The 25,335-nt window shown below is 40.9% G+C and overlaps 1 protein-coding gene and 1 long non-coding RNA gene across 2 annotated transcripts in view; both read right to left on the minus strand.

Annotated features, from left to right (window-relative positions):
• Nucleotides 1–259: 259 nt before the first annotated feature.
• The window catches only part of LOC127843930 (CCR4-NOT transcription complex subunit 1-like), a 94,698-nt gene continuing 69,622 nt past the window's right edge, over nt 260–25,335 (minus strand). The window contains exons 32-45 of the mRNA XM_052373832.1: nt 24,851–25,033; nt 23,750–23,898; nt 23,228–23,435; nt 9,927–9,994; nt 7,881–8,133; nt 5,818–6,060; nt 4,985–5,148; nt 4,669–4,786; nt 4,365–4,466; nt 3,902–4,159; nt 3,383–3,629; nt 2,268–2,400; nt 1,702–1,836; nt 260–1,069 (exon numbers count right to left, since the gene is read on the minus strand). Of these exons, the coding sequence (XP_052229792.1) occupies nt 979–1,069; nt 1,702–1,836; nt 2,268–2,400; nt 3,383–3,629; nt 3,902–4,159; nt 4,365–4,466; nt 4,669–4,786; nt 4,985–5,148; nt 5,818–6,060; nt 7,881–8,133; nt 9,927–9,994; nt 23,228–23,435; nt 23,750–23,898; nt 24,851–25,033 (2,352 nt within the window). The 3' untranslated portion in view covers nt 260–978. The remainder of the gene's footprint in view (nt 1,070–1,701; nt 1,837–2,267; nt 2,401–3,382; nt 3,630–3,901; nt 4,160–4,364; nt 4,467–4,668; nt 4,787–4,984; nt 5,149–5,817; nt 6,061–7,880; nt 8,134–9,926; nt 9,995–23,227; nt 23,436–23,749; nt 23,899–24,850; nt 25,034–25,335) is intronic.
• Nucleotides 17,109–18,827, minus strand: LOC127843931 (uncharacterized). The gene is made up of 3 exons (XR_008032455.1): nt 18,740–18,827; nt 18,388–18,475; nt 17,109–17,199 (listed from the first exon to the last, which is right to left on the minus strand). It is a non-coding gene; the product is annotated as an uncharacterized LOC127843931 (long non-coding RNA).

Here is a 25,335-nt window from a genome sequence, read left to right on the forward strand (position 1 = left end):
ATCTTCAATATTGCAAAAGTTATCAAACTTTAACCAAGGTTAAAGTTTTGGGACACACACAATTAATGAATGACAGACAGACTGGCCAAAAACAATATACCCCTATCTTTCGATACGGGGGCATAAAAAGTAACCTAGCTATGCTCATTTGTGACTAGTTTTTGCATTGTTTATGAGTCGTTTTACAACGCTCATTTTGTTGTCATTTGTTAACTAGGGAGTTACATATTGGAACACAAGTATTTAAGACACAAACATATATAATTGCATTTTTATTGAAAGAAAAGCGCAAACTACACAGATAGCTTATATTTAACACGAACTTCTAACACCATCTGAACACCACATATTCATAAATGTATTCCCACTAACTACATATACTCAGCTTATACAAATGCACTTTGATGCATAACAATTGTCACTTATACAGTCACACCATAACATCAACATGTCAAATACTCAAATAAAGATATATATTCAAAGAATGCCTTTTACAAGCCAATACTATAGTGTAATTCATTTGTATATGCATAATCTCCAAATTAATGGTAATAGTTTACTTTGAATTAGAGTGTTAACAAGGCAAATGTTGACGTCACATGACATACAAAAGGCGATCACACACAAAAATAAGTTCTCTAACTTTATGCACTCAGGAATAATATTAAGATTATTACACATCTCTTAATTTGATTTCCAAAAGCACACAAATTACCCAAAAGTATAATCATCAATTCATTCTAGATTATGAAATGAAAACCCAGAAGAAAAAAAACAGTTTACACTAAGGACATTCTTATATATTAACCAATTGCTTTTAATTAAATGCATAAGTGACTATTTACAAAAAGACCAGACAATGGTGCCTGTATGCCAATAGCAGCATGATACACAAACTTAATAATTTGTAGCAATTGATTTGACAAATAGTTTGCAGTATTTATCTCTGTCAGTCAGTCATTGATTCTCGCTGTAAGCTCAATGCAGATCGCTGGTGTCTTGATCACGTGACGGTGTCACGGTCGTCTTGGACTGAATTACGCAGGATCGCACCACCGACTCAAACAACCTAAAATGAAAGATTCATGTATAAATTAAAGCAGAAATTGATAAAAATAGACACTTAACTTGTTTTTCACGTGTTTGGTTGTTTGTTTATTAATATTTGGCTTTTTTCCCCTGTAACCAACAGTATTTCAGCCAGATCATGACAGTCAGTTATAGTACAATACTTCATGGGTACACTGGTAAACATACTCCTGACATTAACGGACAACTTGTGATTTAGTTATTAATTTAAAAAGACGCACACAACTTGAAGAACTTTTCATGTCAATTTATTTGATACATTGAGCTCACCCTTGTCATCTCTATACGGAGGTTAACACGCCAGCTAAGCCGATTTTCAAGGAGTTGAAAAAAAGAAAATTTGTTACAAACTAAAACCCTCCATAAATAGGGATTAGTTTTTAAACCATATCAGGCACACCCCACTGCACCCCATCTGAATCGGCTCACCAAAAGTCTTCATCATTTTTAAACAGATCCATTAAAGTAAAAAAGTGAAGCAATCTAGACCATCAGAATGACGAAATCTGTGGGATAAACTAGACCCTTCTTAGACTTTCTTCAAACAAAAGAAAGCCATGCTGCAATCAAGACGATTACAAGGAGGAAGTCAGCTCATAGGAGGAAACTTACTTCTCTATCTCAGGAGCACAGTGGACAAACTCGTGGTTCATGAACTTGAACTGCGGGTTCTTGATGAGCTCGATGAAGGTGATGAGCAGTCCCCAGGGGTGGGGCCGGTTGACAATCAGACGCTCCAGCAACACTCTGGAACACATCACAAAATGTTTGCAGTCACATTAAATAACACACACTCTTTTCCTGATGTATTTTGGTTAAGAAAAGGCCTTGACAGTTTTTGTTTAAATCACTTAAATACGTATTTTGACGCATTTGTTGTCCCTTGGAAAGTTACCTTTAATTAAATACCTTTCTTACTTAATTCAAGTTTTAAAGGCTTCATTTCCAACCTTTTGTTACTAATGAGCAGCAAACAGCATAAAACCTGAACAGACTGCAAGCTACTCGCAGGCTGTTCTGGTTTTATGCTGGTTACAAAAGCCATATTCACATTACTTCTTATGGGGGAAAGGGTTAACACTTGTTGGAACACTGCAACATATATTCGAGTCTTATATTTAAAAAAAACTATGCTGTTTTAATGCATATTTTAGATATAACGAATCTTATCCCCGTACCTTGTGATCTGCTCCTGAATGGCCTCAGTATTGGCCTCTGCAAACAGGTACAGCAGGGTGCAGCTGAAGTAGTGGGTGTGGCTGTTGGGGTAGCGCAGCTGGTTAGCAATGGACGTCAGGAACAAGTAGCGCCCTGGAAAACAAGTGAACATTGGAGTTAAAAATGGAGAGTAAATTTTATAGCTATCCTGACTTTGATATTGATTGGTAATTTTTATGAAAATGTTCATTCCATTTAAGATCTGTATATGACAGAGATCTGAATAAATATTATATAACATAGCCAACCCAGATTCTGACACAACCATTTGTGGTGTAATAACCTAACCTTGGCATTTGAAGATCAACACAGTCATGGTGTAAATCGTGGTCAATTAATAAATTAATTTATCCCTATATACACCCCATAGTTACCTCGCGGTCTATTCCCAGGCTGCAATGTAATTTCTTGTTAACACTTCATGCCTTATTTGATAGTCACTTTTTGTTTTATCAGGGACTTTCACCATGAATATGAACTACTTTCTTTTGGTGTGTTGACGTATAAAGCTAGTCAAATTCTGTATGTTAGGTTACAGTACACACCAGACAGCAGGAGAGATTCCCATACCCGACTTCAGTATATAGTCTTCATAGATTATAATTTTTTTTTACTAGGAAATCATGTTAAATAGCAGAATTATTTTTCTATGAACAGTTCTTTGAGTTGTGCGTGTCATTATTCCGTTGAAATACACTACCCCTTTCAAACTTAAGGTAGCCGTGGTGTAATGGATATGGTGTCCGCCTAGCGACCAGGAGGTCATGGGTTCGATCCCCGCTGTGGGAGCGTTCTTTAGATCTCCCATATAGACACCAAGTACTGGTTCTAGGCCCAGGAAACGGACTCGAGAGCATTTCAAATAAGTAGGAATTACTTTTTATGCAATCGAGCTAAAATAAATAGGTTTAAACTAAACTAACTTATTCTCTACCCGCTTTAAATCTTGAAATTTTACAAAGATCTGACGGATTCCACCACCATACGCATAAAAACTGTCAATATAAGGGTTATAAATACGCTGAAATGAAGAGAGAAAGTCAAAACTATCGATAGAAATATTATTTCCTCGTACCCTCTGTGTCGAGGTCGACAGCCAGGTTCTGGAATATATCCATGTGTGAGGAGTGAGCAATGGTGCTCATACTGGGGGTTAGCCCCTTAGTGTGAATGTGGGTGATAGCCTGCGTGCCCACGTACAGCACCAGCGCGTTCATCAGCGGGATGTTGTAGCGTGAGCCCGGCTCCTTTGACTGTAAGCTTATACGCAGGTCCGATAGGAAGGTCACGGGTGAACGGGTCTTCAGGTACGAGTCCAAATCCTGTAATATCGATATGAATATTAAATTTTCAGGCAGATTTTGAAAACACTCAAGGGGAGAAAAGTACCCTTAATCAAATTATTGGGTTAAACAAAACTCGCTAATGAAAATAATCTTAAACAAGGTCAGCTTGATTTTGTTCAAAAGTTTTGCAGGATTCAACAATATTTGTTTGTTTTTTAAATACATGTTAAATAATTTGATAACAATTTAATTACAAGCACCGCTAATGCATTATTTTTTTTTAATGCCTGCTAACTACATGTACTCACGATCTTGAAGGAATTCGGCGTGATCATGTTTGCAAAGTTCAGCGGGATCCTAGGCGCGTGCTGGATCTCTGGCAGCATGTCAACCTTCAGGTTCGGAGTGAACGGGTCTGGCAGGCGCATGTTACGGGGGAACGCACTCAGGATCAGGTTGCGCATCTGGATGTAGTTGGGTGGGATGACGTCACAGAACGCATAGTGGTAGTCGCACAGGAATTCTGGGAAATCGTGCAGCAAGACTAGCAGGACCCGCAGTGTGCCCTGAAGAAATGTAGACATGGTAAGAGTTAGGCATTGCGTGTAACAGCAGAAACATGACAACATGCCCACACAAGATAACAGAGGTATATACTGACCTTGTATAGGAAATGTATAGTCAGAGTTAGGGCTTGTTTGTAGGCTTGAAAGTAGTCACAGCAGAAACATGACAACATGCCCACAGAAGATAACAGAGGTATATACTGACCTTGTATAGGAAATGTATGGGCTGTGTAAGCTCAGCATTTCTCAGGAACGGGTAGAGGAACTTGAAGAGGTCTATCAACAGCTGGGCATACATTCCCCAACCCTGAAATCATGATACTACTATGTTATCTCCCTGTATGCAGAAACCTTGCATTTTACATTGAAAATTGGATGTGAAATGATTAACTCTAGTCCAGATTTCTCCACATGGCATTCTTAACCTGGCACATGACTTTTTGTACCATTAAAAGCAATTCAAACATGGAAACATGAATACAGATCATAAAGATATCACCAATATTTACCCTCTGTTGTGGTGTCAGTGATAGCATGCGCCCGATGAACACACGATGGGATATGAGCTCCAGCCACGCAAACATAAACGCAGGCGCCTTGGTCGGACGCAGAACGTGGTAAGTGTTGCTTCAAAAAACACAATTATAGTTATACATGTAATAGGTTTAAATCCATTTATTCAATTTTGTTTCATCAAAAATCTTTAACATTAAGAGAAAATTTTGAATAAGTTTCTTGGTATAGTGAGTAATTGGTGTCTAAAGAGAAGATCTTAAAAATCATTTTCCATTAAATAATCGTTATTGAATCAAAACACAGCCTTACCAGAAAGCTGTCAATATCTGGAAGTTAATCACTTCTAGGACATGTTCTGGCCCGTTCAGGTCGATAAAGAGCATGATAAAGATTCTGTGATAGGGCAGCTGTTGGAACTCCTCTCCCCTCACCTCATGGTCCTGGAGCAACACCCCAGCCACTATGCCCAGCACCTAGCAATAGATTATTGGGCTGCTTTTATAGCCGTTCTCTGGTCATCTTTTTTTTCACCCTAACTTGGTTCCAATAATAAACGTTAAAATTTTAATTTCACAAGTCTATGGGTTATTGTCGACATAGTGAGAAACAAGAGATGTGTTCGTCAGAAACACAATGCAACCTATTGCACCGCTTTGATTTTTTTTTTACCTTTGACCTTGAAGGACGACCTTGACCTTGAACTTCCACCACTCAAAATGTGCAGCTTCATGAGAACGCTGCTTTTAATAAAAAAATTTGACCTTTGACCTTGAAGGATAACCTTGACCTTAAAGGATGACCTTGACCTTGAACTTTCACCACTCAAAATGTGCAGCTTCATGATAACTCTGCTTTGAATATTTTTTTTGACCTTGAAGGATGACCTTGACCTTGAAGGATGACCTTGACCTTCCACCACTCAAAATGTGCAGCTTCATGAGATACACATGCATGCCAAATATCAAGTTGCTATCTTCAATATTGAAAAAGTTATGGCCAATATTAAAGTTTTTTTCGGACGGAGGGACAGACTGACATACACACATACTTACATACTGACTGACGGACAGTTCAACTGCTATATGCCACCCTACCGGGTGCATAAAAAGCTCTGAAATGGCAAACAAACACGCCCCTTATACCTTGTTCAGCAGATTGATCTTTGTGTTGGTGTTGGAGTTATCTCCAGAATGCTTCACAAGCAGCATGATCAGCCTCACGAAGGCGTCCAGCGTCGGGAAGCACTTATTGCGTGTCATGGCGACGTTCTGTGTCTGGGCCTGCTCTGACAGTGCTCGGTAGCACAGATCAACGCACATCTCCGTGCACAGACGGAAGAAACGGGTGATCAGGTCGTCTGTCTTCAGTATACCCTGCTGATGCATCTAAAAGGAGAAAGACATGTACTGTCAAATTTATCTTACCAATATAACCATCATGTTACAAATACAAACTGTATAATTATATTGGTCTTTAGATGTTAACACTGTAAAAAAAACTTGAGCTTTGTCACAGACGTGACGATTACCCCCACATGCTGCATTGACACAGAATAGTTTGCATTTTGTCTTCACAAAAAACAGCGGACACCATACTAAATGTTTGAAACGCACTAAGTGAACCGTGACCTAGTTTTTGACCCGGAATGGCCAATGTTCAACCTTGACCTACATCATCTAGACACAACTTCTGACCAAATGTGGTGAAGATCAGATAAAAACCACTTGAATATTGAGAGCGGACACCATGCTCAATGTTTAAAACACACTAAGTGACCCCGTGACCTAGTTTTTGACCCGCATGACCCATATTCGAACTTGACCTGGACATCATCTAGATTCAACATCTGACCAAGTTTGGTGAAGATCGGATGAAAACAACTTGAATTAGAGAGCGGACACTTAATACGGACCGACAGTCCGACCGACCAACCGACAGACAAGCTCACTCCAATATACTAATTAATAATAAATGTGCAACGCCAGGATGCCAGGTTTTCAACATGTAAGAATTCCAAGCTGCATAAAAGCTAACTACACTGTAACTCAAATATAATGCGGATGATGGGGTCCAAGCCACGCAACAGCGTTATAAACGGACAGCGTTATAAGTTTTGAGCTTATTAATTTTAGGGGCTATAAAAACAGGTAAAGTATAGCCTATAATATAGGTCCTGTGTATCGTCATGCTGTGTTGTCATCCGCAAATACATGCATGTAAACCGAATCGAACGATAACAGTATAACTAACTCTTTTCTAATGTGCACATTTATCCGATAATCCAATATAATTACATCACTTACGAAAAAATAATGTTTAACATTTATGACAAGAAATATGTTTACGAACTTCGTAAACATATTCATATGCCTATGCCATTTTTTAGAAAATTTAGTACAGTGCATTATGGGACACAGCTTTCATTGGACGAGCAAATTTAAATTTAGATTGAATGCAATACGATACATGTACAAAGAAATGTTTTATTGCGTCATACGCAGCATGTAAAAAATGTGCTTTCCGTGGACTTTCTGATAACGGGCAAAAATTTAAGTGCATCTCTGTTAACTATTACACTGCGTTAGCATGTAAATAAATCGTCAGGATTTTTAAATTTATTTTTCGTATAAGTACTGAAACATTAAACACACACAAAGATATTTTTATTTATCAAGCATGTGTAGCATATAATAAACGATAACACACTTACACAGCCATAGTTTATACAATGAAATACAATACACGATAAATACAAAACATAAACAGGTTATCGTTTTAAATAACTTTAATTTGATAATTATTCCGCTTGCACTTGCCTTATTGAAATTAGCGCATCGAACCGCTCTAATAGGGAATACATGTAATAAACACCGACTCGCGAGTTTTCACACTTTTATTGACATTACACAACAGATTAACACAAATTAGCTGTCGAGTGTCCTTTAACCTCTAATCGATTAAAATCAGTTAAACGGACGGATAAAGCAATCAAGCTGTGATCGCCGGCTTCTTTGAATTTTTGAAGATACATGAAGTTGCATAACATGGATTTGAATCAGAAATGGAAGGTTGGAAAAAAAATGGGATCCAAGGACCCCCCGCGTTATATTGGACACAGCGTTATAACGGACGTGTATATTGGAGTTACAGTGTACACACAATATCAGCGCAATACCAACATCCAAGCTAAAAGTATTAAGCAGACCTGTTGAACAAACAAGGAGAAGGCCTTAGTGCTGTCGCGGCCAGCGGCAGGTGAGTGGTACATGTTGACCCATTCCCGGAGCAGGTACTCGGTCTTCTCCGGAAGTCCGGGAGGGTCCTCGATTTCCCGGGCCTGGCTGATCCCGGACTGCATCATGGACGTGGGTCCACGGAGAGGCCGATCTAGCATGCCGTAGTCCGCTGCACTCACAGTGGTGGCAGACTGACGGAGGCCATCCAGGAGGTTGGTCAACCTGTAGAGGGGAAATAGGATTGAGGTGTTTTATGCTTCCTTGTGGTTTATAGGAAAATATTCATGCAGTGTTAGTTTAAGCGTAATTACCTTCTTTACATTCAGAAAAAAATCATCAATTTATAAAAAAAACAAATGTGCATTCGTTTTATTTTTATTGCATTTGTCATGTTCCATAGTAATGTAATATTCTCTGTTGTATTTTTCATATTTCCATGGTGTTGATCATATTTTCATTGAGTGAATAAGTACATATCCTGGCTGAATCTAAGCAGTTGGAGGACATTAAATGCCAGACAGCAAGAGAGACAGGACTAAATTCCTAAAGTTAGAGGACTCCCCTATAGAGGCCCTATCAATATTCTTTAGACTGTCTAAAATATATTTTGGACTCCCATATTCATCATTTTGATTAGAACATGTTGTGGAATTGAACACCGTCATGTTTAATACCAGATTAAACTAGAGCTGTCAGAGGACAGTGTGCTCGACTATTCGAGTGCTTGACATTATAACGTAAGCCATCATGGGGAAATTAATCATATTCAATAATTTATTAGACGATCTTTCAAAAAAAAAAGGGGGTAGGGTGAGAGGGGAGGTATAGTGTGGAGTGTGGTAATTTATTAGATGATATAAAAAAAAAAATCGGGGGGAGGGTGGGGGGTGAGAGGGGGGTATAATGTGGGGTGGAGTAAATTATTAGATGTTTAAAAAAAAATAAAAATTTTGGAGAGGGGGAGGTTGGGGGGGGGGGGGGGGGAAGGGATTCTGGGTAGGGGTGTGGGGTATTGTTTAGGTGGAATCCATTGTGGTATTCAGGTAAGTGTTGTTTTGTCAAAGTTTTAATAAAATGTGATCATATATAAAGAAGTTATGGCAATTTAAGCAAAATGTTCAATTATCTAAGTGTAAAAGGGGCCATTATTATGTAAAAGTGCTTGATACAGTGGTCTGCTCTTGTTTATAGGTTGGGGTGATGTTGGTAAACACGTATGCAACTTATAAAGGCAATTTGTCAAAGGATATAGGAAATATTTGGGGTAGTACGCAAACTTTAACATACATTTATCAATAATATGCATATTCTTAGTATAAAAGGGGAAATAATTATGACAAAATGCTTGATAGAGTTGTCTGCTCTTGCTTATAGGTTGGGATGATGTTGGTAAACAAGTATGCAAAATATGAAAGCAATATGTCAAGGGACAACGAAAATAAATGGGGTAGTACGAAAACTTTAACATTGTTGCATATTTTAAGTGGAAAAGGGGCAATACTTATGACAAAATGCTTGATAGAGTTGTCTGCTTTTGTTTATAGGTTGGGGTCATGTTGGTTAACAAGTATGCAAAATATGAAAGCAATATGTCAAGTGACAATGAAAATAATTGGGGTAGTACGAAAACTTAAACATTTGCAAGCACACGCAGACGCTAATGCTGACGCCAGGGTGAGTAGGATAGCTCCACTATATATATTTTATATATAATAGTCAACTAAAAATAATAATTAATAACTGATTTTCAATCTAATTACAGTGTACAGGACTCCAGCACTAAAGGAAATATTTGTTATTTTGACTAAAATATTTTGTAGACTTGAAAGTATCTGTACATCAACTGAAAAAACTTCATAGAGATGTGTTTGTCATATTCTTCAATCGAACTAAGAATTGTGTTGGAGATCTTAAAAACGCTTCACCACTGGGGATCGAACCAGTGACCTCCCTGTCTCTAGGCAGACCATGTCAACTACGGCACGGTGACCTTAACAGATATGAGGACTACATACTCAGATGGGGGCTGTCTCATCTTAGCAGCCAACAGGTTCAGGAACTCGATAGTGTTGCAGAAGTCAGCCTGTAAAAACAACAAAATGTTAACAATCGCATCTCATGGAATATCTTTTATGGTCATTGTCCTCGACCTATGACCTGTTCAGATTTAAATCCTGCATATGGACATTGATTACAGTACGCATTCTATATGTCAGTACCGTCACCTGGCCATGGGAAGAAATCAAGAAATAGTCAGTTAGATAGTCACTTTATCCTACCAATGACATATATGTATATCAGGTTTCTCTAAACACCACCCAGAACTGAACTACTGACTTACCATGTGACAGACACGTGGAAAGCAATATACTCCTCTTTAAAAAAAAAATACTTTTTTACTCTCAAATTTACAAATAAACAAGATATGTGTTTGTCAGAAACACTATGTCCCTACAGCCCCACTTTGATTTTTTTTAATCATTTGGCAGGTTCATATAATTATTTCCCTTTAAAGCTTTTTACTTCCCTTGGATTTGTTTTTTTTAACCTTTGACCGTGAAGGATGACCTTGACCTTTCACCACTCAAAATGTGCAGCTCCATGAGATACACATGCATGCCAAATATAAGTTGCTATCTTGAATATTGCAAAAGTTATGACAAAATGTTAATGTTGGAGCAAACAAACACACAAACCAACCAACCAAAAGACAGGGCAAAAACAATATGTCCCCCACGAAAGTGGTTGGGGACATAAACACTTCCTAAGAGCCTTGATCTCTAAAACAAATTTTCTTAAGTAAAATTCATTTTAATTATTAAATACTTACCTGTTATCTCTAGCTACCCCTTTCCAAGGGAGTTATTTCATCCGGAAAATATTCAAGCGCTGGGAATCGTCCACCTCTATAAGAATCCAAATCAGGTTAAACATAGTACAATGCAACCTAACAGGAAATCAAGAACCACAACTCATCTTTCCTTTAAGCAAACATAAAAAGGCGATGAGCGGGGTGGGAGGTGGGACTTACCGATAACAGGTAAGTATTTAATAATTAAAATGAATTTTACTTAAGAAAATTTGTTTTAATATCATAAATACGTTACCTGTTATCTCTAGCTGATTTTGCAGCTGCGGCGGGAAGGTTCGCATATTTTTTCCCATCACAGCAAAACCCATATAGAGGGTTTACAGCCAGAGATAGTAGAATCAAGTCCTCTTATAATCTTTGTTAGTACAGTATAGTACTTAATTCTCGGATGGCACCAGTGTACTTACGCCATAGAAGAAACTACAGTTTGAGCCACTACAAGAGGACCCAACTTATACAAATTGTCTTGTTGGCACTCAAGAGAACGAAGATAAAAAGAGGAGAAGGTGGTCGGATTCCTCCAGAAAGCAGCTTGAAGCACTTCAGATAGTGGGGTCTGATTAATATAAGCCCACGAAGCCGAAAGAGCTCTTAATTCATGCGGTCTTATCTTAAACAGGGATAAATCCCTCGATGAAAGAGAAGAATAAGCTTTCCTTATAGTCGAGGCTATCCAACAAGAAATAGAAGCCGCAGACACATCGCCCCCCCCTTTTAATGGAATGAAAAGTCTCTTGCGAGAACCTCGAATAGACTTTACCTTTTTAAGGTAGAACTTCAAAGCCCTGACCGGGCAAAGGAGTCTATCATCATCTTCATGTCCACAAGTTCTAGATAGACTTGGAACTTTGAAGGGTTTGGAAACCATAGAGGGGAGTTGATTTTTAGCAAGGAATCCTGACTGACACAACAATGTAACAGAACCATCAGAAGAGTCAAAACGAAGATGACTATCCTCGATAGAAAGAGCATGAATTTCACTTCTCCGTTTGGCTGAAGCCATAGTAAGAAGGAAAACGGTCTTCCATGTTAGGAATTGTAATGAAGCCTGATCAAGAGGTTCATAGGGAGCCTTAATAAGGGAACCAAGCACACAAGCTAAATCCCATTTAGGAGCAAGTGTACGAGATACAGGACGACTAAGTTCCATAGCTCGAACAAGTTCTGAAATAGCTGGATCAGCACAGACTTGTGAAGACTTAGTGAAAGCCAATGTATGCGAAATCATAGATCTGTATCCTTTGATGGAACTAAGAGAAAGTTTCTTATCATCAAAAAGATAAATGAGAAAATCCGCTATTCGTCTAGCAGAGGGATTGAGGGGATTAATTTTCCCTCGAACACACCAATTGGAGAAGAGTTTCCAACGAGCATCATAGACTGCTCTGGTGGATTTTCTCCTTGCCGAAGCAACGAGGGTTGAAGCCCTGACAGAAAAACATTTCTTCTGCAAAGATTGCCTGATAACGGCCAGACGTGTAAGTGGAACATTTTTGGGTCCGCATGTAGTCTGCCGCTTTGAGACAGAAGATCTGACCTGTGAGGAAGATTCCTGGGATAATCGTACAGGAGACTGAGAAGATCGTTGAACCAAGATCTTCTGGGCCACCAAGGGGCAATCAGGAGTATCCTGCAAGAGCTCACCCTGATTTTCCCCAATATTTGGGGAATTAGAATGGGTGGGGGATAGGCGTAAGCGTCCGGTTGGTCCCATGCGAACGAAAGCGCGTCGATTGCCCACGCTGCTGGATCGTAAACTGGACTCACATACAGAGGAAGTCTGTGATTGTGTCTGGTTGCAAATAGATCGACCAGGGGATAACCGAACTTGAAAAAGATCTGGTTGGTCACTTCTTGATGAAGTGTCCACTCCGATGGAAGTAACTGGTGTTTGCGAGACAAACCATCCGCCAGGGCGTTGAGGCGACCTGGTATATATTTTGCCAGCAGATGAATGTTGAGTGTTTTGCAAAGAACAAGTAATTTTCTGGTTTCCAGATACAGGGATTGAGAATGTGTTCCCCCCTGTGCCTGGATGTAAGCCACCACAGATGTGTTGTCTGTTGACACCATCACACAAGAGTCTCGAAGGTGTGATTGGAAATGAGATACAGCTAGAAATACTGCTCGCATTTCTAGATTGTTGATGAAGGTGAGATTCCTGATGAGACCACAACCCTGAAATTATCAGACTGAGAGGTTCCAGGTGAGCACCCCACCCTTCCTTGCTCGCATCCGTTATTAGATATAATGACGGTTGCGGGGGAAGAAGGGGTACTCCTGCCAACAGAGTCTCCTCGTCTAGCCACCACTGAAGATGAGACCTTAAGGAGGGTAGGATTGGAATCTGTGTTAATAGATTGCCTGGAGACCATTTCCAACAAGCTGAGAGATAGTGCTGAAGAGGACGTAGGAAGAGACGTCCCAACTGCACAAAGTCTGCTACTGAGCTCAGGATACCGTTGAGAGAGAGGAATTCTTGAGCTGTTATATGAGATTGGGACAAAACCCAGTTGACCTTCATCAGAAGGTCTGATATACGTTGAATAGACACTCTGACCCGATTGATGTGGGTCAAGAAATTCATTCCCACAAACGTAAAGTCCTGTGAAGGAATGAGGTCTGATTTGTCTGCATTGAGAAGGAGCCCTAACGAGAGGAGCTCCTTCCAAGAGAATTCTAGGTTGTACAGAAGCAATTGACGATCGAGCTGGTGTAAGAGCCAGTCGTCGAAATACTGAAGAAGAATAATCCCGTGAACTCTGAGGTGTGATCCGACTGCCGACATTAGTTTGGTAAAAACTCGTGGGGCTGTCGCCAACCCGAAAGGCATAGACCGGAACTGGTAGACTTGGCCTTGAAAGGCGAATCGCAAGTACTTTCGGTAGTTGGGATGTATAGGAACATGGAAGTAAGCATCTTCCAGATCCAAAGACACCCCCCAGTGCAGGGGTTTGATGGATTCCCGTATGAAAGAAGGAGTCTCCATTTTGAAAGTTGGTTTGAGGAGATACATGTTGAACACTTTTAAATCTATTACTGGTCTCCAGGAACCATTTTTCTTTTGAACAAGAAAAAGACGACTGTAAAATCCTGGAGAATAAGGATCTTGAACCCTTTCTACCGCCTGTTTTTCCAAGAGCCCGAGAATGGACTCTGGAATATGTGGATGCCGAGATACCAGCTCTATAGGGACGCGAGAAAGTGGAGGCCTTTTTTCGAATTGAAAAGTCAGGCCTTTTGTCACAAGAGAATGAACCCATGCGTCTGAAGTAATTTGAAGCCATCGATTTGAGAAGTGGAAAAGTCTGGCCCCGACTGGTATTTCCGGCATCGGAGGTTGTGGCGGTAGAAAGGGAAGGGACCTAGGGCTGATAAGCAGGAGGTGCGCCCCTGCCGGTAGAAGGTTTGAAATTCCTCTGTCCCGGCTTGGGTTTGCCCTTTTTCCCAGAATCTTTATTAGAAGACTTGTGTGACAAAGAAGGTCTGTTATAGGAAGACTGCCTATTAGGACCTGACCGTGGATTAAAAGAAGGCTTTTTAGAGAAAAGGTTATTTCTCTTAGCCGTCTTGAATGCTGGAACTGCTGGTGGCCTAGAAGCAGGATGCTTAAAGACCCCTTGGCGTTGTCCAGAGTTGTTTCTAGCTAAAGAAGCATGAAGTTGGTCATCCTTGTCAGCTGTGATTGCTTCTTGTATCCTTCCACCAAAAAGAAAACCTGATGTGAGAGGAGCTGTTCTGAGCGAGTTCATACCAGGTTCCAACAGAAAATCTTTAGGTAAAGAAGTAAGGATAAGATCTCTACGAATCCTTAGCATCTCGGACATTGAAGAAGCAGAAGTGTGAGATAAGGCCAGTGTGGTCCGTGAGAGATGAATTAACAAATAGAGTTCCTCCGGAACAGATTCCGACCAATCACACACCATTTGTAAAATTGTCGCTAACTGAAGTCAATTTGGTTAGTCAAACCTAATGATCTACGTTCCCTCATTTCCCAAGTTTCCAACATTGAAAACGGAACAGAAACTGAATTGGAACCACTTGGCATTACAAGAGATAGCTTGCTTATGTCCGGATCTGGAACCGGAAGTTTTGAAAAATCCAACCCAGATGTTGCATGTGGTACAGGAGGTTTGTAACTTTTACTACCTTCCTGGTGTTTTGGATCAGCTAGTTCCTTAGGAATTTTCCATGTTTCTCCTCGTTTTGGAATAGTCTTATTAGCTGATTCCAATGATTGAAGAACAGATAGAACAGTAGAACCAATGGGAAGTCGTGGGTCAGGACGAGCCGTCGACTTAATAACCCTGTTGGGATCAAATGTACGAAAAAGTTGTTCTGTCACAGAAATCGTCGCATTTGAAGACAGTTCAGCAGGTCTTGGACAGTAATCTTCACCAAGAGTACGAAACATCAGTTCATAGATCTGACCAATCGGAGCTAAATATTGATCCGTCTCAACATTAGATTCTGCATCTGAATCAGCCTCACTCTCTACAACACCAGCGGTTTGTATAGAATCAGCAGGAACAGAAGTGAGAATATCTTGTACCGGATTGTAATTGTCTGGTAACAGCGAATGATCATCCCCGACGTCAGTAAACTGATAATGTAAAGCGGAAGAAGGTAAATTATCAGCATTGACCGGTACAAAATGTCCCGCTGAATTCTGTATCCATAGTGTATCAGGATTCGACAGGGTAGCTGTAGGGGGTACACGACTAGATACTGTAGATGATACCCGTGGTGTTGACACTGACGCCGTAGTAGTGAGATGAGCTCCTGAAGATGCAATACGTGTGGCAGTCAACGTTGGAACCGACACATTTGGCATGGAAACATGCGATTCCATAACGGAACACGATGGTGAACGACTATACGTATGGTAAGTCCGATGCTGTCTACGTGAACGTTGCCGACGTCCTCGTTTCCTGCAATGTCGAGATCTGGATCGGCTGCGCTGTCGAGATGTGGATCGGCTGCGATGTGATCGAGATTTTTTTGGAATACCGTCTCCGTGAGTGACGACGTGATCGCTTATGAGCGCCGCGACGATGATAACTGCTCGACGAAGAAGAGCGTGTCCGATGTCCACTGCTTGATGAAGACGATGTATTCGACGACGAATCGGATGTAGAAGAATACGCCGATGATGAAGACCGAGTTCTTCTTGACCGGCGATTGGTGTTATCGGTGGCAGGCCCAACTGATGACTGTTGACCGGTGACCGGACCGGACCGGTGACCGGACCGGTGATCAATGACCGGACCGGTGACATGACCGGACTGGACCGGTGACATGACCGGTGACCGGACCGGACCGGTGACCGGCCGGTCATATTATGACCGGTTACGTCACCGGACAAAGACCGTAGAATGGCGGCTGCCATGTGGTCTGACATTGGTCCAGTCGTTCCATGATCAATGTCGCCGGTATGCATGGTGTGAGTCATAAGATCTGATGACGATCGACTGACAACAACACCATCTTGCCCGGTACCCGGTGACTGACAAAACCGCTGGTCATCCTTGACCAGTGGAGTCACCGGGTAATCAACGTCGGATGGATGTTCGTTGCGTTTGCGGCTGATCGACGTCCTCCGGCGACCTGCTTTTGTCCATACGTCGTAAGCCCACCAATCGCAAACCGCACATTTGTTATTAAATGTGCAACCGGTACATGCCAAGCAAGTATCGTGGGAATCCCACCTTGCTTTGATATGACCACAAGAACCTCTATCCTGTAAGTTCATTCTGAAATAAAAGAAACAGAAAGAACCTACAAAAAACAAATTAATGATTATAAATTCAAATAAAAAGTTAAACCACAAAATGTAAACACAAAGAACGCTGTCCAATTGACCTCAATTACTTATTGGGGAATAGGCACGAATTCCTCGTGGTTCACGTGCTCATGACGTCATGTACATGAGCGACGATGCAAACAAAGAAACCCAGCAAAAGCAGAAATATGACAATTACTGCAACAAAAAGTATAGAAATATAAACCGAATGATACAAATAAAAGATAAATAAACTTTATCCTTTTAAACTCCGCCAAAAACACAGTGAAAAGAACACATAAGTCCTGAGCCTAAAATAGGCGTGCACATGGTTTTATCCGGAAAGGAAAGATGAGTTGTGGTTTTTGATTTCCTGTTAGGTTGCATTGTACTATGTTTAACCTGATTTGGATTCTTATAGAGGTGGACGATTCCCAGCGCTTGAATATTTTCCGGATGAAATAACTCCCTTGGAAAGGGGTAGCTAGAGATAACAGGTAACGTATTTATGATATTAAAATGTGTGCAGGACCACTTGATATCCTTGGATAACTCACTTTCCTCTAAATAAAAAATACTGACAAAACCTATGTGGGCAACTGAGTTCATAATGTGAGTTTATTACACTGTTTACCTCAGTGACTGAAGAGTTAGCCTTATCTTCCATGCAGTACATACCTCAGTGATTGAAGAGTTAGCCTTATCTTCCATGCAGTACATACCTCAGTGACTGAAGAGTTAGCCTTATCATCAATGCAGTACATACCTCAGTGATTGAAGAGTTAGCCTTATCATCAATGCAGTACATACCTCAGTGACTGAAGAGTTAGCCTTATCGTCAATGCAGTACATACCTCAGTGATTGAAGAGTTAGCCTTATCATCAATGCAGTACATACCTCAGTGACTGAAGAGTTAGCCTTATCATCAATGCAGTACATACCTCAGTGACTGAAGAGTTAGCCTTATCATCAATGCAGTACATACCTCAGTGATTGAAGAGTTAGCCTTATCGTCAATGCAGTACATACCTCAGTGATTGAAGAGTTAGCCTTATCATCGATGCAGTACATACCTCAGTGACTGAAGAGTTAGCCTTATCATCAATGCAGTACATATCTCAGTGACTGAAGAGTTAGCCTTATGGTCCATGCAGTACATACCTCAGTGACTGAAGAGTTAGCCTTATCGTTGATGCAGTACATACCTCAGTGATTGAAGAGTTAGCCTTATCATCCATGCAGTACATACCTCAGTGACTGAAGAGTTAGCCTTATCGTCGATGCAGTACATATCTCAGTGACTGAAGAGTTAGCCTTATCGTCGATGCAGTACATATCTCAGTGACTGAAGAGTTAGCCTTATCGTCGATGCAGTACATACCTCAGTGACTGAAGAGTTAGCCTTATCATCAATGCAGTACATACCTCAGTGACTGAAGAGTTAGCCTTATCTTCCATGCAGTACATACCTCAGTGATTGAAGAGTTAGCCTTATCGTCGATGCAGTACATACCTCAGTGATTGAAGAGTTAGCCTTATGGTCCATGCAGTACATACCTCAGTGATTGAAGAGTTAGCCTTATCTTCCATGCAGTACATACCTCAGTGATTGAAGAGTTAGCCTTATCATCGATGCAGTATATACCTCAGTGATTGAAGAGTTAGCCTTATCATCGATGCAGTACATACCTCAGTGACTGAAGAGTTAGCCTTTTCCTCAATGCAGTACATACATCAGTGACTGAAGAGTTAGCCTTATCGTCAATGCAGTACATACCTCAGTGACTGAAGAGTTAGCCTTATCATCGATGCAGTACATACCTCAGTGACTGAAGAGTTAGCCTTATCGTCCATGCAGTACATACCTCAGTGATTGAAGAGTTAGCCTTATCATCCATGCAGTACATACCTCAGTGACTGAAGAGTTAGCCTTATCATCCATGCAGTACATACCTCAGTGACTGAAGAGTTAGCCTTATCCACCATGCAGTACATACCTCAGTGATTGAAGAGTTAGCCTTATCCACCATGCAGTACATACCTCAGTGATTGAAGAGTTAGCCTTATCCACCATGCAGTACATACCTCAGTGACTGAAGAGTTAGCCTTATCCACCATGCAGTACATACCTCAGTGACTGAAGAGTTAGCCTTATCATCCATGCAGTACATACCTCAGTGATTGAAGAGTTAGCCTTATCATCGATGCAGTACATACCTCAGTGACTGAAGAGTTAGCCTTATCATCAATGCAGTACATACCTCAGTGATTGAAGAGTTAGCCTTATCATCGATGCAGTACATATCTCAGTGACTGAAGAGTTAGCCTTATCGTCGATGCAGTACATATCTCAGTGACTGAAGAGTTAGCCTTATCATCGATGCAGTACATACCTCAGTGATTGAAGAGTTAGCCTTATCATCGATGCAGTACATATCTCAGTGACTGAATAGTTAGCCTTATCGTCGATGCAGTACATACCTCAGTGATTGAAGAGTTAGCCTTATCCACCATGCAGTACATACCTCAGTGATTGAAGAGTTAGCCTTATCGTCGATGCAGTACATACCTCAGTGACTGAAGAGTTAGCCTTATCATCGATGCAGTACATACCTCAGTGACTGAAGAGTTAGCCTTATGGTCAATGCAGTACATACCTCAGTGACTGAAGAGTTAGCCTTATGGTCCATGCAGTACATACCTCAGTGACTGAAGAGTTAGCCTTATCGTCCATGCAGTACATACCTCAGTGATTGAAGAGTTAGCCTTATCTTCCATGCAGTACATACCTCCGTGATTGAAGAGTTAGCCTTATCCACCATGCAGTACATACCTCAGTGATTGAAGAGTTAGCCTTATCCACCATGCAGTACATACCTCAGTGACTGAAGAGTTAGCCTTATCCACCATGCAGTACATACCTCAGTGACTGAAGAGTTAGCCTTATCATCGATGCAGTACATACCTCAGTGATTGAAGAGTTAGCCTTATCCACCATGCAGTACATACCTCAGTGATTGAAGAGTTAGCCTTATCGTCGATGCAGTACATACCTCAGTGACTGAAGAGTTAGCCTTATCATCGATGCAGTACATACCTCAGTGATTGAAGAGTTAGCCTTATCCACCATGCAGTACATACCTCAGTGACTGAAGAGTTAGCCTTATGGTCCATGCAGTACATACCTCAGTGACTGAAGAGTTAGCCTTATGGTCCATGCAGTACATACCTCAGTGACTGAAGAGTTAGCCTTATCGTCCATGCAGTACATACCTCAGTGATTGAAGAGTTAGCCTTATCTTCCATGCAGTACATACCTCCGTGATTGAAGAGTTAGCCTTATCGTCCATGCAGTACATACCTCAGTGATTGAAGAGTTAGCCTTATCATCGATGCAGTACATACCTCAGTGATTGAAGAGTTAGCCTTATCGTCCATGCAGTACATACCTCAGTGATTGAAGAGTTAGCCTTATCATCAATGCAGTACATACCTCAGTGACTGAAGAGTTAGCCTTAACGTCCATGCAGTACATACCTCAGTGACTGAAGAGTTAGCCTTATCATCAATGCAGTACATACCTCAGTGATTGAAGAGTTAGCCTTATCATCGATGCAGTACATACCTCAGTGATTGAAGAGTTAGCCTTATCGTCCATGCAGTACATACCTCAGTGATTGAAGAGTTAGCCTTATCATCGATGCAGTACATACCTCAGTGACTGAAGAGTTAGCCTTATCGTCCATGCAGTACATACCTCAGTGACTGAAGAGTTAGCCTTATCATCAATGCAGTACATACCTCAGTGATTGAAGAGTTAGCCTTATCATCGATGCAGTACATATCTCAGTGACTGAAGAGTTAGCCTTATCGTCGATGCAGTACATATCTCAGTGACTGAAGAGTTAGCCTTATCATCGATGCAGTACATACCTCAGTGATTGAAGAGTTAGCCTTATCATCAATGCAGTACATACCTCAGTGACTGAAGAGTTAGCCTTATCATCGATGCAGTACATACCTCAGTGATTGAAGAGTTAGCCTTATCATCAATGCAGTACATATCTCAGTGACTGAATAGTTAGCCTTATCATCAATGCAGTACATACCTCAGTGACTGAAGAGTTAGCCTTATCGTCCATGCAGTACATACCTTAGTGATTGAAGAGTTAGCCTTATCTTCCATGCAGTACATACCTCAGTGATTGAAGAGTTAGCCTTATCCACCATGCAGTACATACCTCAGTGACTGAAGAGTTAGCCTTATCGTCCATGCAGTACATACCTTAGTGATTGAAGAGTTAGCCTTATCTTCCATGCAGTACATACCTCAGTGATTGAAGAGTTAGCCTTATCATCCATGCAGTACATACCTCAGTGACTGAAGAGTTAGCCTTATCGTCCATGCAGTACATACCTCAGTGACTGAAGAGTTAGCCTTATCATCAATGCAGTACATATCTCAGTGACTGAAGAGTTAGCCTTATGGTCCATGCAGTACATACCTCAGTGATTGAAGAGTTAGCCTTATCGTCGATGCAGTACATATCTCAGTGACTGAAGAGTTAGCCTTATCATCAATGCAGTACATACCTCAGTGACTGAAGAGTTTGCCTTATCGTTGATGCAGTACATATCTCAGTGACTGAAGAGTTAGCCTTATCGTCGATGCAGTACATACCTCAGTGATTGAAGAGTTAGCCTTATCGTCGATGCAGTACATACCTCAGTGATTGAAGAGTTAGCCTTATGGTCCATGCAGTACATACCTCAGAGACTGAAGAGTTAGCCTTATCGTCGATGCAGTACATACCTCAGTGACTGAAGAGTTAGCCTTATCATCCATGCAGTACATACATCAGTGACTGAAGAGTTAGCCTTATCGTCAATGCAGTACATACCTCAGTGACTGAAGAGTTAGCCTTATCATCGATGCAGTACATACCTCAGTGACTGAAGAGTTAGCCTTATGGTCCATGCAGTACATACCTCAGTGATTGAAGAGTTAGCCTTATCGTTGATGCAGTACATACCTCAGTGATTGAAGAGTTAGCCTTATAATCGATGCAGTACATACCTCAGTGATTGAAGAGTTAGCCTTATCGTTGATGCAGTACATACCTCAGTGATTGAAGAGTTAGCCTTATCGTCGATGCAGTACATACCTCAGTGACTGAAGAGTTAGCCTTATCATCGATGCAGTACATACCTCAGTGATTGAAGAGTTAGCCTTATCATCAATGCAGTACATACCTCAGTGACTGAAGAGTTAGCCTTATCTTCCATGCAGTACATACCTCAGTGATTGAAGAGTTAGCCTTATGGTCCATGCAGTACATACCTCAGTGATTGAAGAGTTAGCCTTATGGTCCATGCAGTACATACCTCAGTGATTGAAGAGTTAGCCTTATGGTCCATGCAGTACATACCTCAGTGATTGAAGAGTTAGCCTTATCATCGATGCAGTACATACCTCAGTGACTGAAGAGTTAGCCTTATCGTGGATGCAGTACATACCTCAGTGACTGAAGAGTTAGCCTTATCATCGATGCAGTACATACCTCAGTGATTGAAGAGTTAGCCTTATCTTCCATGCAGTACATACCTCAGTGATTGAAGAGTTAGCCTTATCATCGATGCAGTACATACCTCAGTGACTGAATAGTTAGCCTTATCATCAATGCAGTACATACCTCAGTGACTGAAGAGTTAGCCTTATCATCGATGCAGTACATACCTCAGTGATTGAAGAGTTAGCCTTATCTTCCATGCAGTACATACCTCAGTGATTGAAGAGTTAGCCTTATCCACCATGCAGTACATACCTCAGTGACTGAAGAGTTAGCCTTATCATCAATGCAGTACATACCTCAGTGACTGAAGAGTTAGCCTTATGGTCCATGCAGTACATACCTCAGTGACTGAAGAGTTAGCCTTATCATCGATGCAGTACATACCTCCGTGATTGAAGAGTTAGCCTTATCATCGATGTAGTACATACCTCAGTGATTGAAGAGTTAGCCTTATCATCAATGCAGTACATACCTCAGTGACTGAAGAGTTAGCCTTATCATCAATGCAGTACATACCTCAGTGACTGAAGAGTTAGCCTTATCGTCAATGCAGTACATACCTCAGTGACTGAAGAGTTAGCCTTATCATCAATGCAGTACATACCTCAGTGACTGAAGAGTTAGCCTTATCATCAATGCAGTACATACCTCAGTGATTGAAGAGTTAGCCTTATCATCCATGCAGTACATACCTCCGTGATTGAAGAGTTAGCCTTATCATCGATGCAGTACATACCTCCGTGATTGAAGAGTTAGCCTTATCTTCCATGCAGTACATACCTCAGTGATTGAAGAGTTAGCCTTATCCACCATGCAGTACATACCTCAGTGATTGAAGAGTTAGCCTTATCATCCATGCAGTACATACCTCCGTGATTGAAGAGTTAGCCTTATCATCGATGCAGTACATACCTCCGTGATTGAAGAGTTAGCCTTATCTTCCATGCAGTACATACCTCAGTGATTGAAGAGTTAGCCTTATCCACCATGCAGTACATACCTCAGTGACTGAAGAGTTAGCCTTATGGTCCATGCAGTACATACCTCAGTGACTGAAGAGTTAGCCTTATCATCGATGCAGTACATACCTCAGTGACTGAAGAGTTAGCCTTATCGTCAATGCAGTATCTCTGGACGAGCTGCATGGCCAAGGAGATGGCCATCATGTTGTTGTCCTCCATCAGCTGACACAGGTACACGTCGTACTGGGGCACGCTAACCAGCCCAGACCGGATCAGCACGTCCACTGCCTCAATGTTGAAGCGGTTGTTGTCATGCACGCACTCTATCAGACACCTGGGTGAAACAATTAGAAGTATTTGACACCTTTGTGTTGGCACAAGAAGAAATATCGCTAGACGGGTTGTGAGAAAGATTAGAAGCTTTTGTTGACTTTTAAAACATGGAAGTTTGAGCATTGCCTCAGTGTGAAAAAGCATTTGATGCAAGTTTAGAGAAAAATATTTTTGAAAGCTAAGAAAACCACTCTCCCCTAATCCTGCTGTAGTCCCTTCAGTACAAGCAGTAGACACTCACAGAATCTCAGCATTAGTTTTAGACTAAAATATTGCCTATCAGCTCATGCCACTACCACAAAGTACGACCCTTACCTGGTGATCTGTTTAGTCCACTGGGGTCCAAAGGCCCTCTGGTCCTGTTGAAGCCCCTTCAGTACCAACAGGTGACACTCGCGGAATCTCAGCATCAGTTTCTGGTCAGGGGTCATTGGAGTGTACAATTCCATAAAACCTTCCACGGCCTGTAAGAGGAATGAACACTTACACAATCATTTTCTTTATTGCAATTGCAAACGGGGGTTTTTGCTTAAGTTTATAGGCTCCTAAATTGCTTCTTTCTTTGGTTTTCAACACTTGTTATTAATGTTTATTAATGGACTATCTGGTAACTTTTAAAACTTTATATCATATTTTATAGCTTGAATTTCAAGGCAAAAGTGACGGCCAAAGCCTTTCAAATTCTATGCAAAGGTGTAGGTCTAGCATTTCCAATTTCGAGACACCAGTACTGGCCAAACCCTAGTAGACTGGTCAGAATCCTTCCAGCAATTTTTTCCTTCTTTATAAAGTACCCGTAAAAGGTACTTTCTCAATTGATGAAAACTATACAATGCCCACTTTTTGTAAGAACATTAGCTGTGTTTGTGAAACACAAAGCCCCTAGAGCGCCGCTTTGAAGCCATATATTTGACCTTGAAGGCTGACCTTGACCTTTCACCACTCAAAATGTGCAGCTCCATGAGATACACATGCATGCCATTGATCAAATTGCTATCTTCAATATTGCAAAAGTTATGAGCAAGGTTTAAGTTTTGTGACAGACACACAGACAGACATATACAATAACAGACAGACAGGCCAAAAACAATATACCCCAAATCATTCGATCCCGGGGCATACACATTCCCAAAGTAAGAAAATTTTCAACAATTTCTAACCAAAATTGCATTACCTGCAAACAAACAAATAAAATGAGCACTTAAACTAAACATTTCAAGCCAAAATGCATTTAATTCAGTTTTTGAATTGGTTCGTGCAATTAAGACCAAGCAGTTTAAAAGACCAATAATTCACAATCTCAAGATTTCCGGACGCAAATTTTCCCAATTTCAGGGTTTTACACCTTACGTTTTTCCAATTCAAACAGTAATGGAGCAAAAAATATCATGTCCTCAAACCTGACATCTCACCCACCTTCTGCAGCAGTGCGTTGGCCGAGCTCATGTCAAGGGTGGTCATCGCCGTGATGACGGCCTCTAGTAGACCCCTGATCTGGACCACGAGGGGGTTGGATGAGGGCGTGGTCATCGTCTGCTGAAGATGCTGCTCCAGCTCCATGGCTACCTTCTCAAACACTGCCTCCGTTGTAGGGTATGACTGAACATAGACCCAAAACACAAGAGATGTTTATAAAACATGCATACTCAAAAACTTTCAGCCAAGAAACTCAATATTTTTGTGTGTTTTTTTTTCGCCATTTTCAAGATTCCAACAAAAATGGTCACAGTCACAGGATATGTCAGTGAATTTTCATAAAGACACTGAACACATATGTAAGGTTATCTTTCAATACCTGTAGTAGATATAAGGATATGGAGTTATTGCATGAAAACTTGAACCAGATTGGGCTATGTATGAAAAGGGGCATAATTCTTCTTAATTTCATATCAGTGATATAG

The sequence above is a fragment of the Dreissena polymorpha genome, chromosome 9 (genome assembly GCF_020536995.1).
Source record: "Dreissena polymorpha isolate Duluth1 chromosome 9, UMN_Dpol_1.0, whole genome shotgun sequence".
In the NCBI taxonomy this organism is placed as follows: Eukaryota; Metazoa; Mollusca; class Bivalvia; order Myida; family Dreissenidae; genus Dreissena; species Dreissena polymorpha.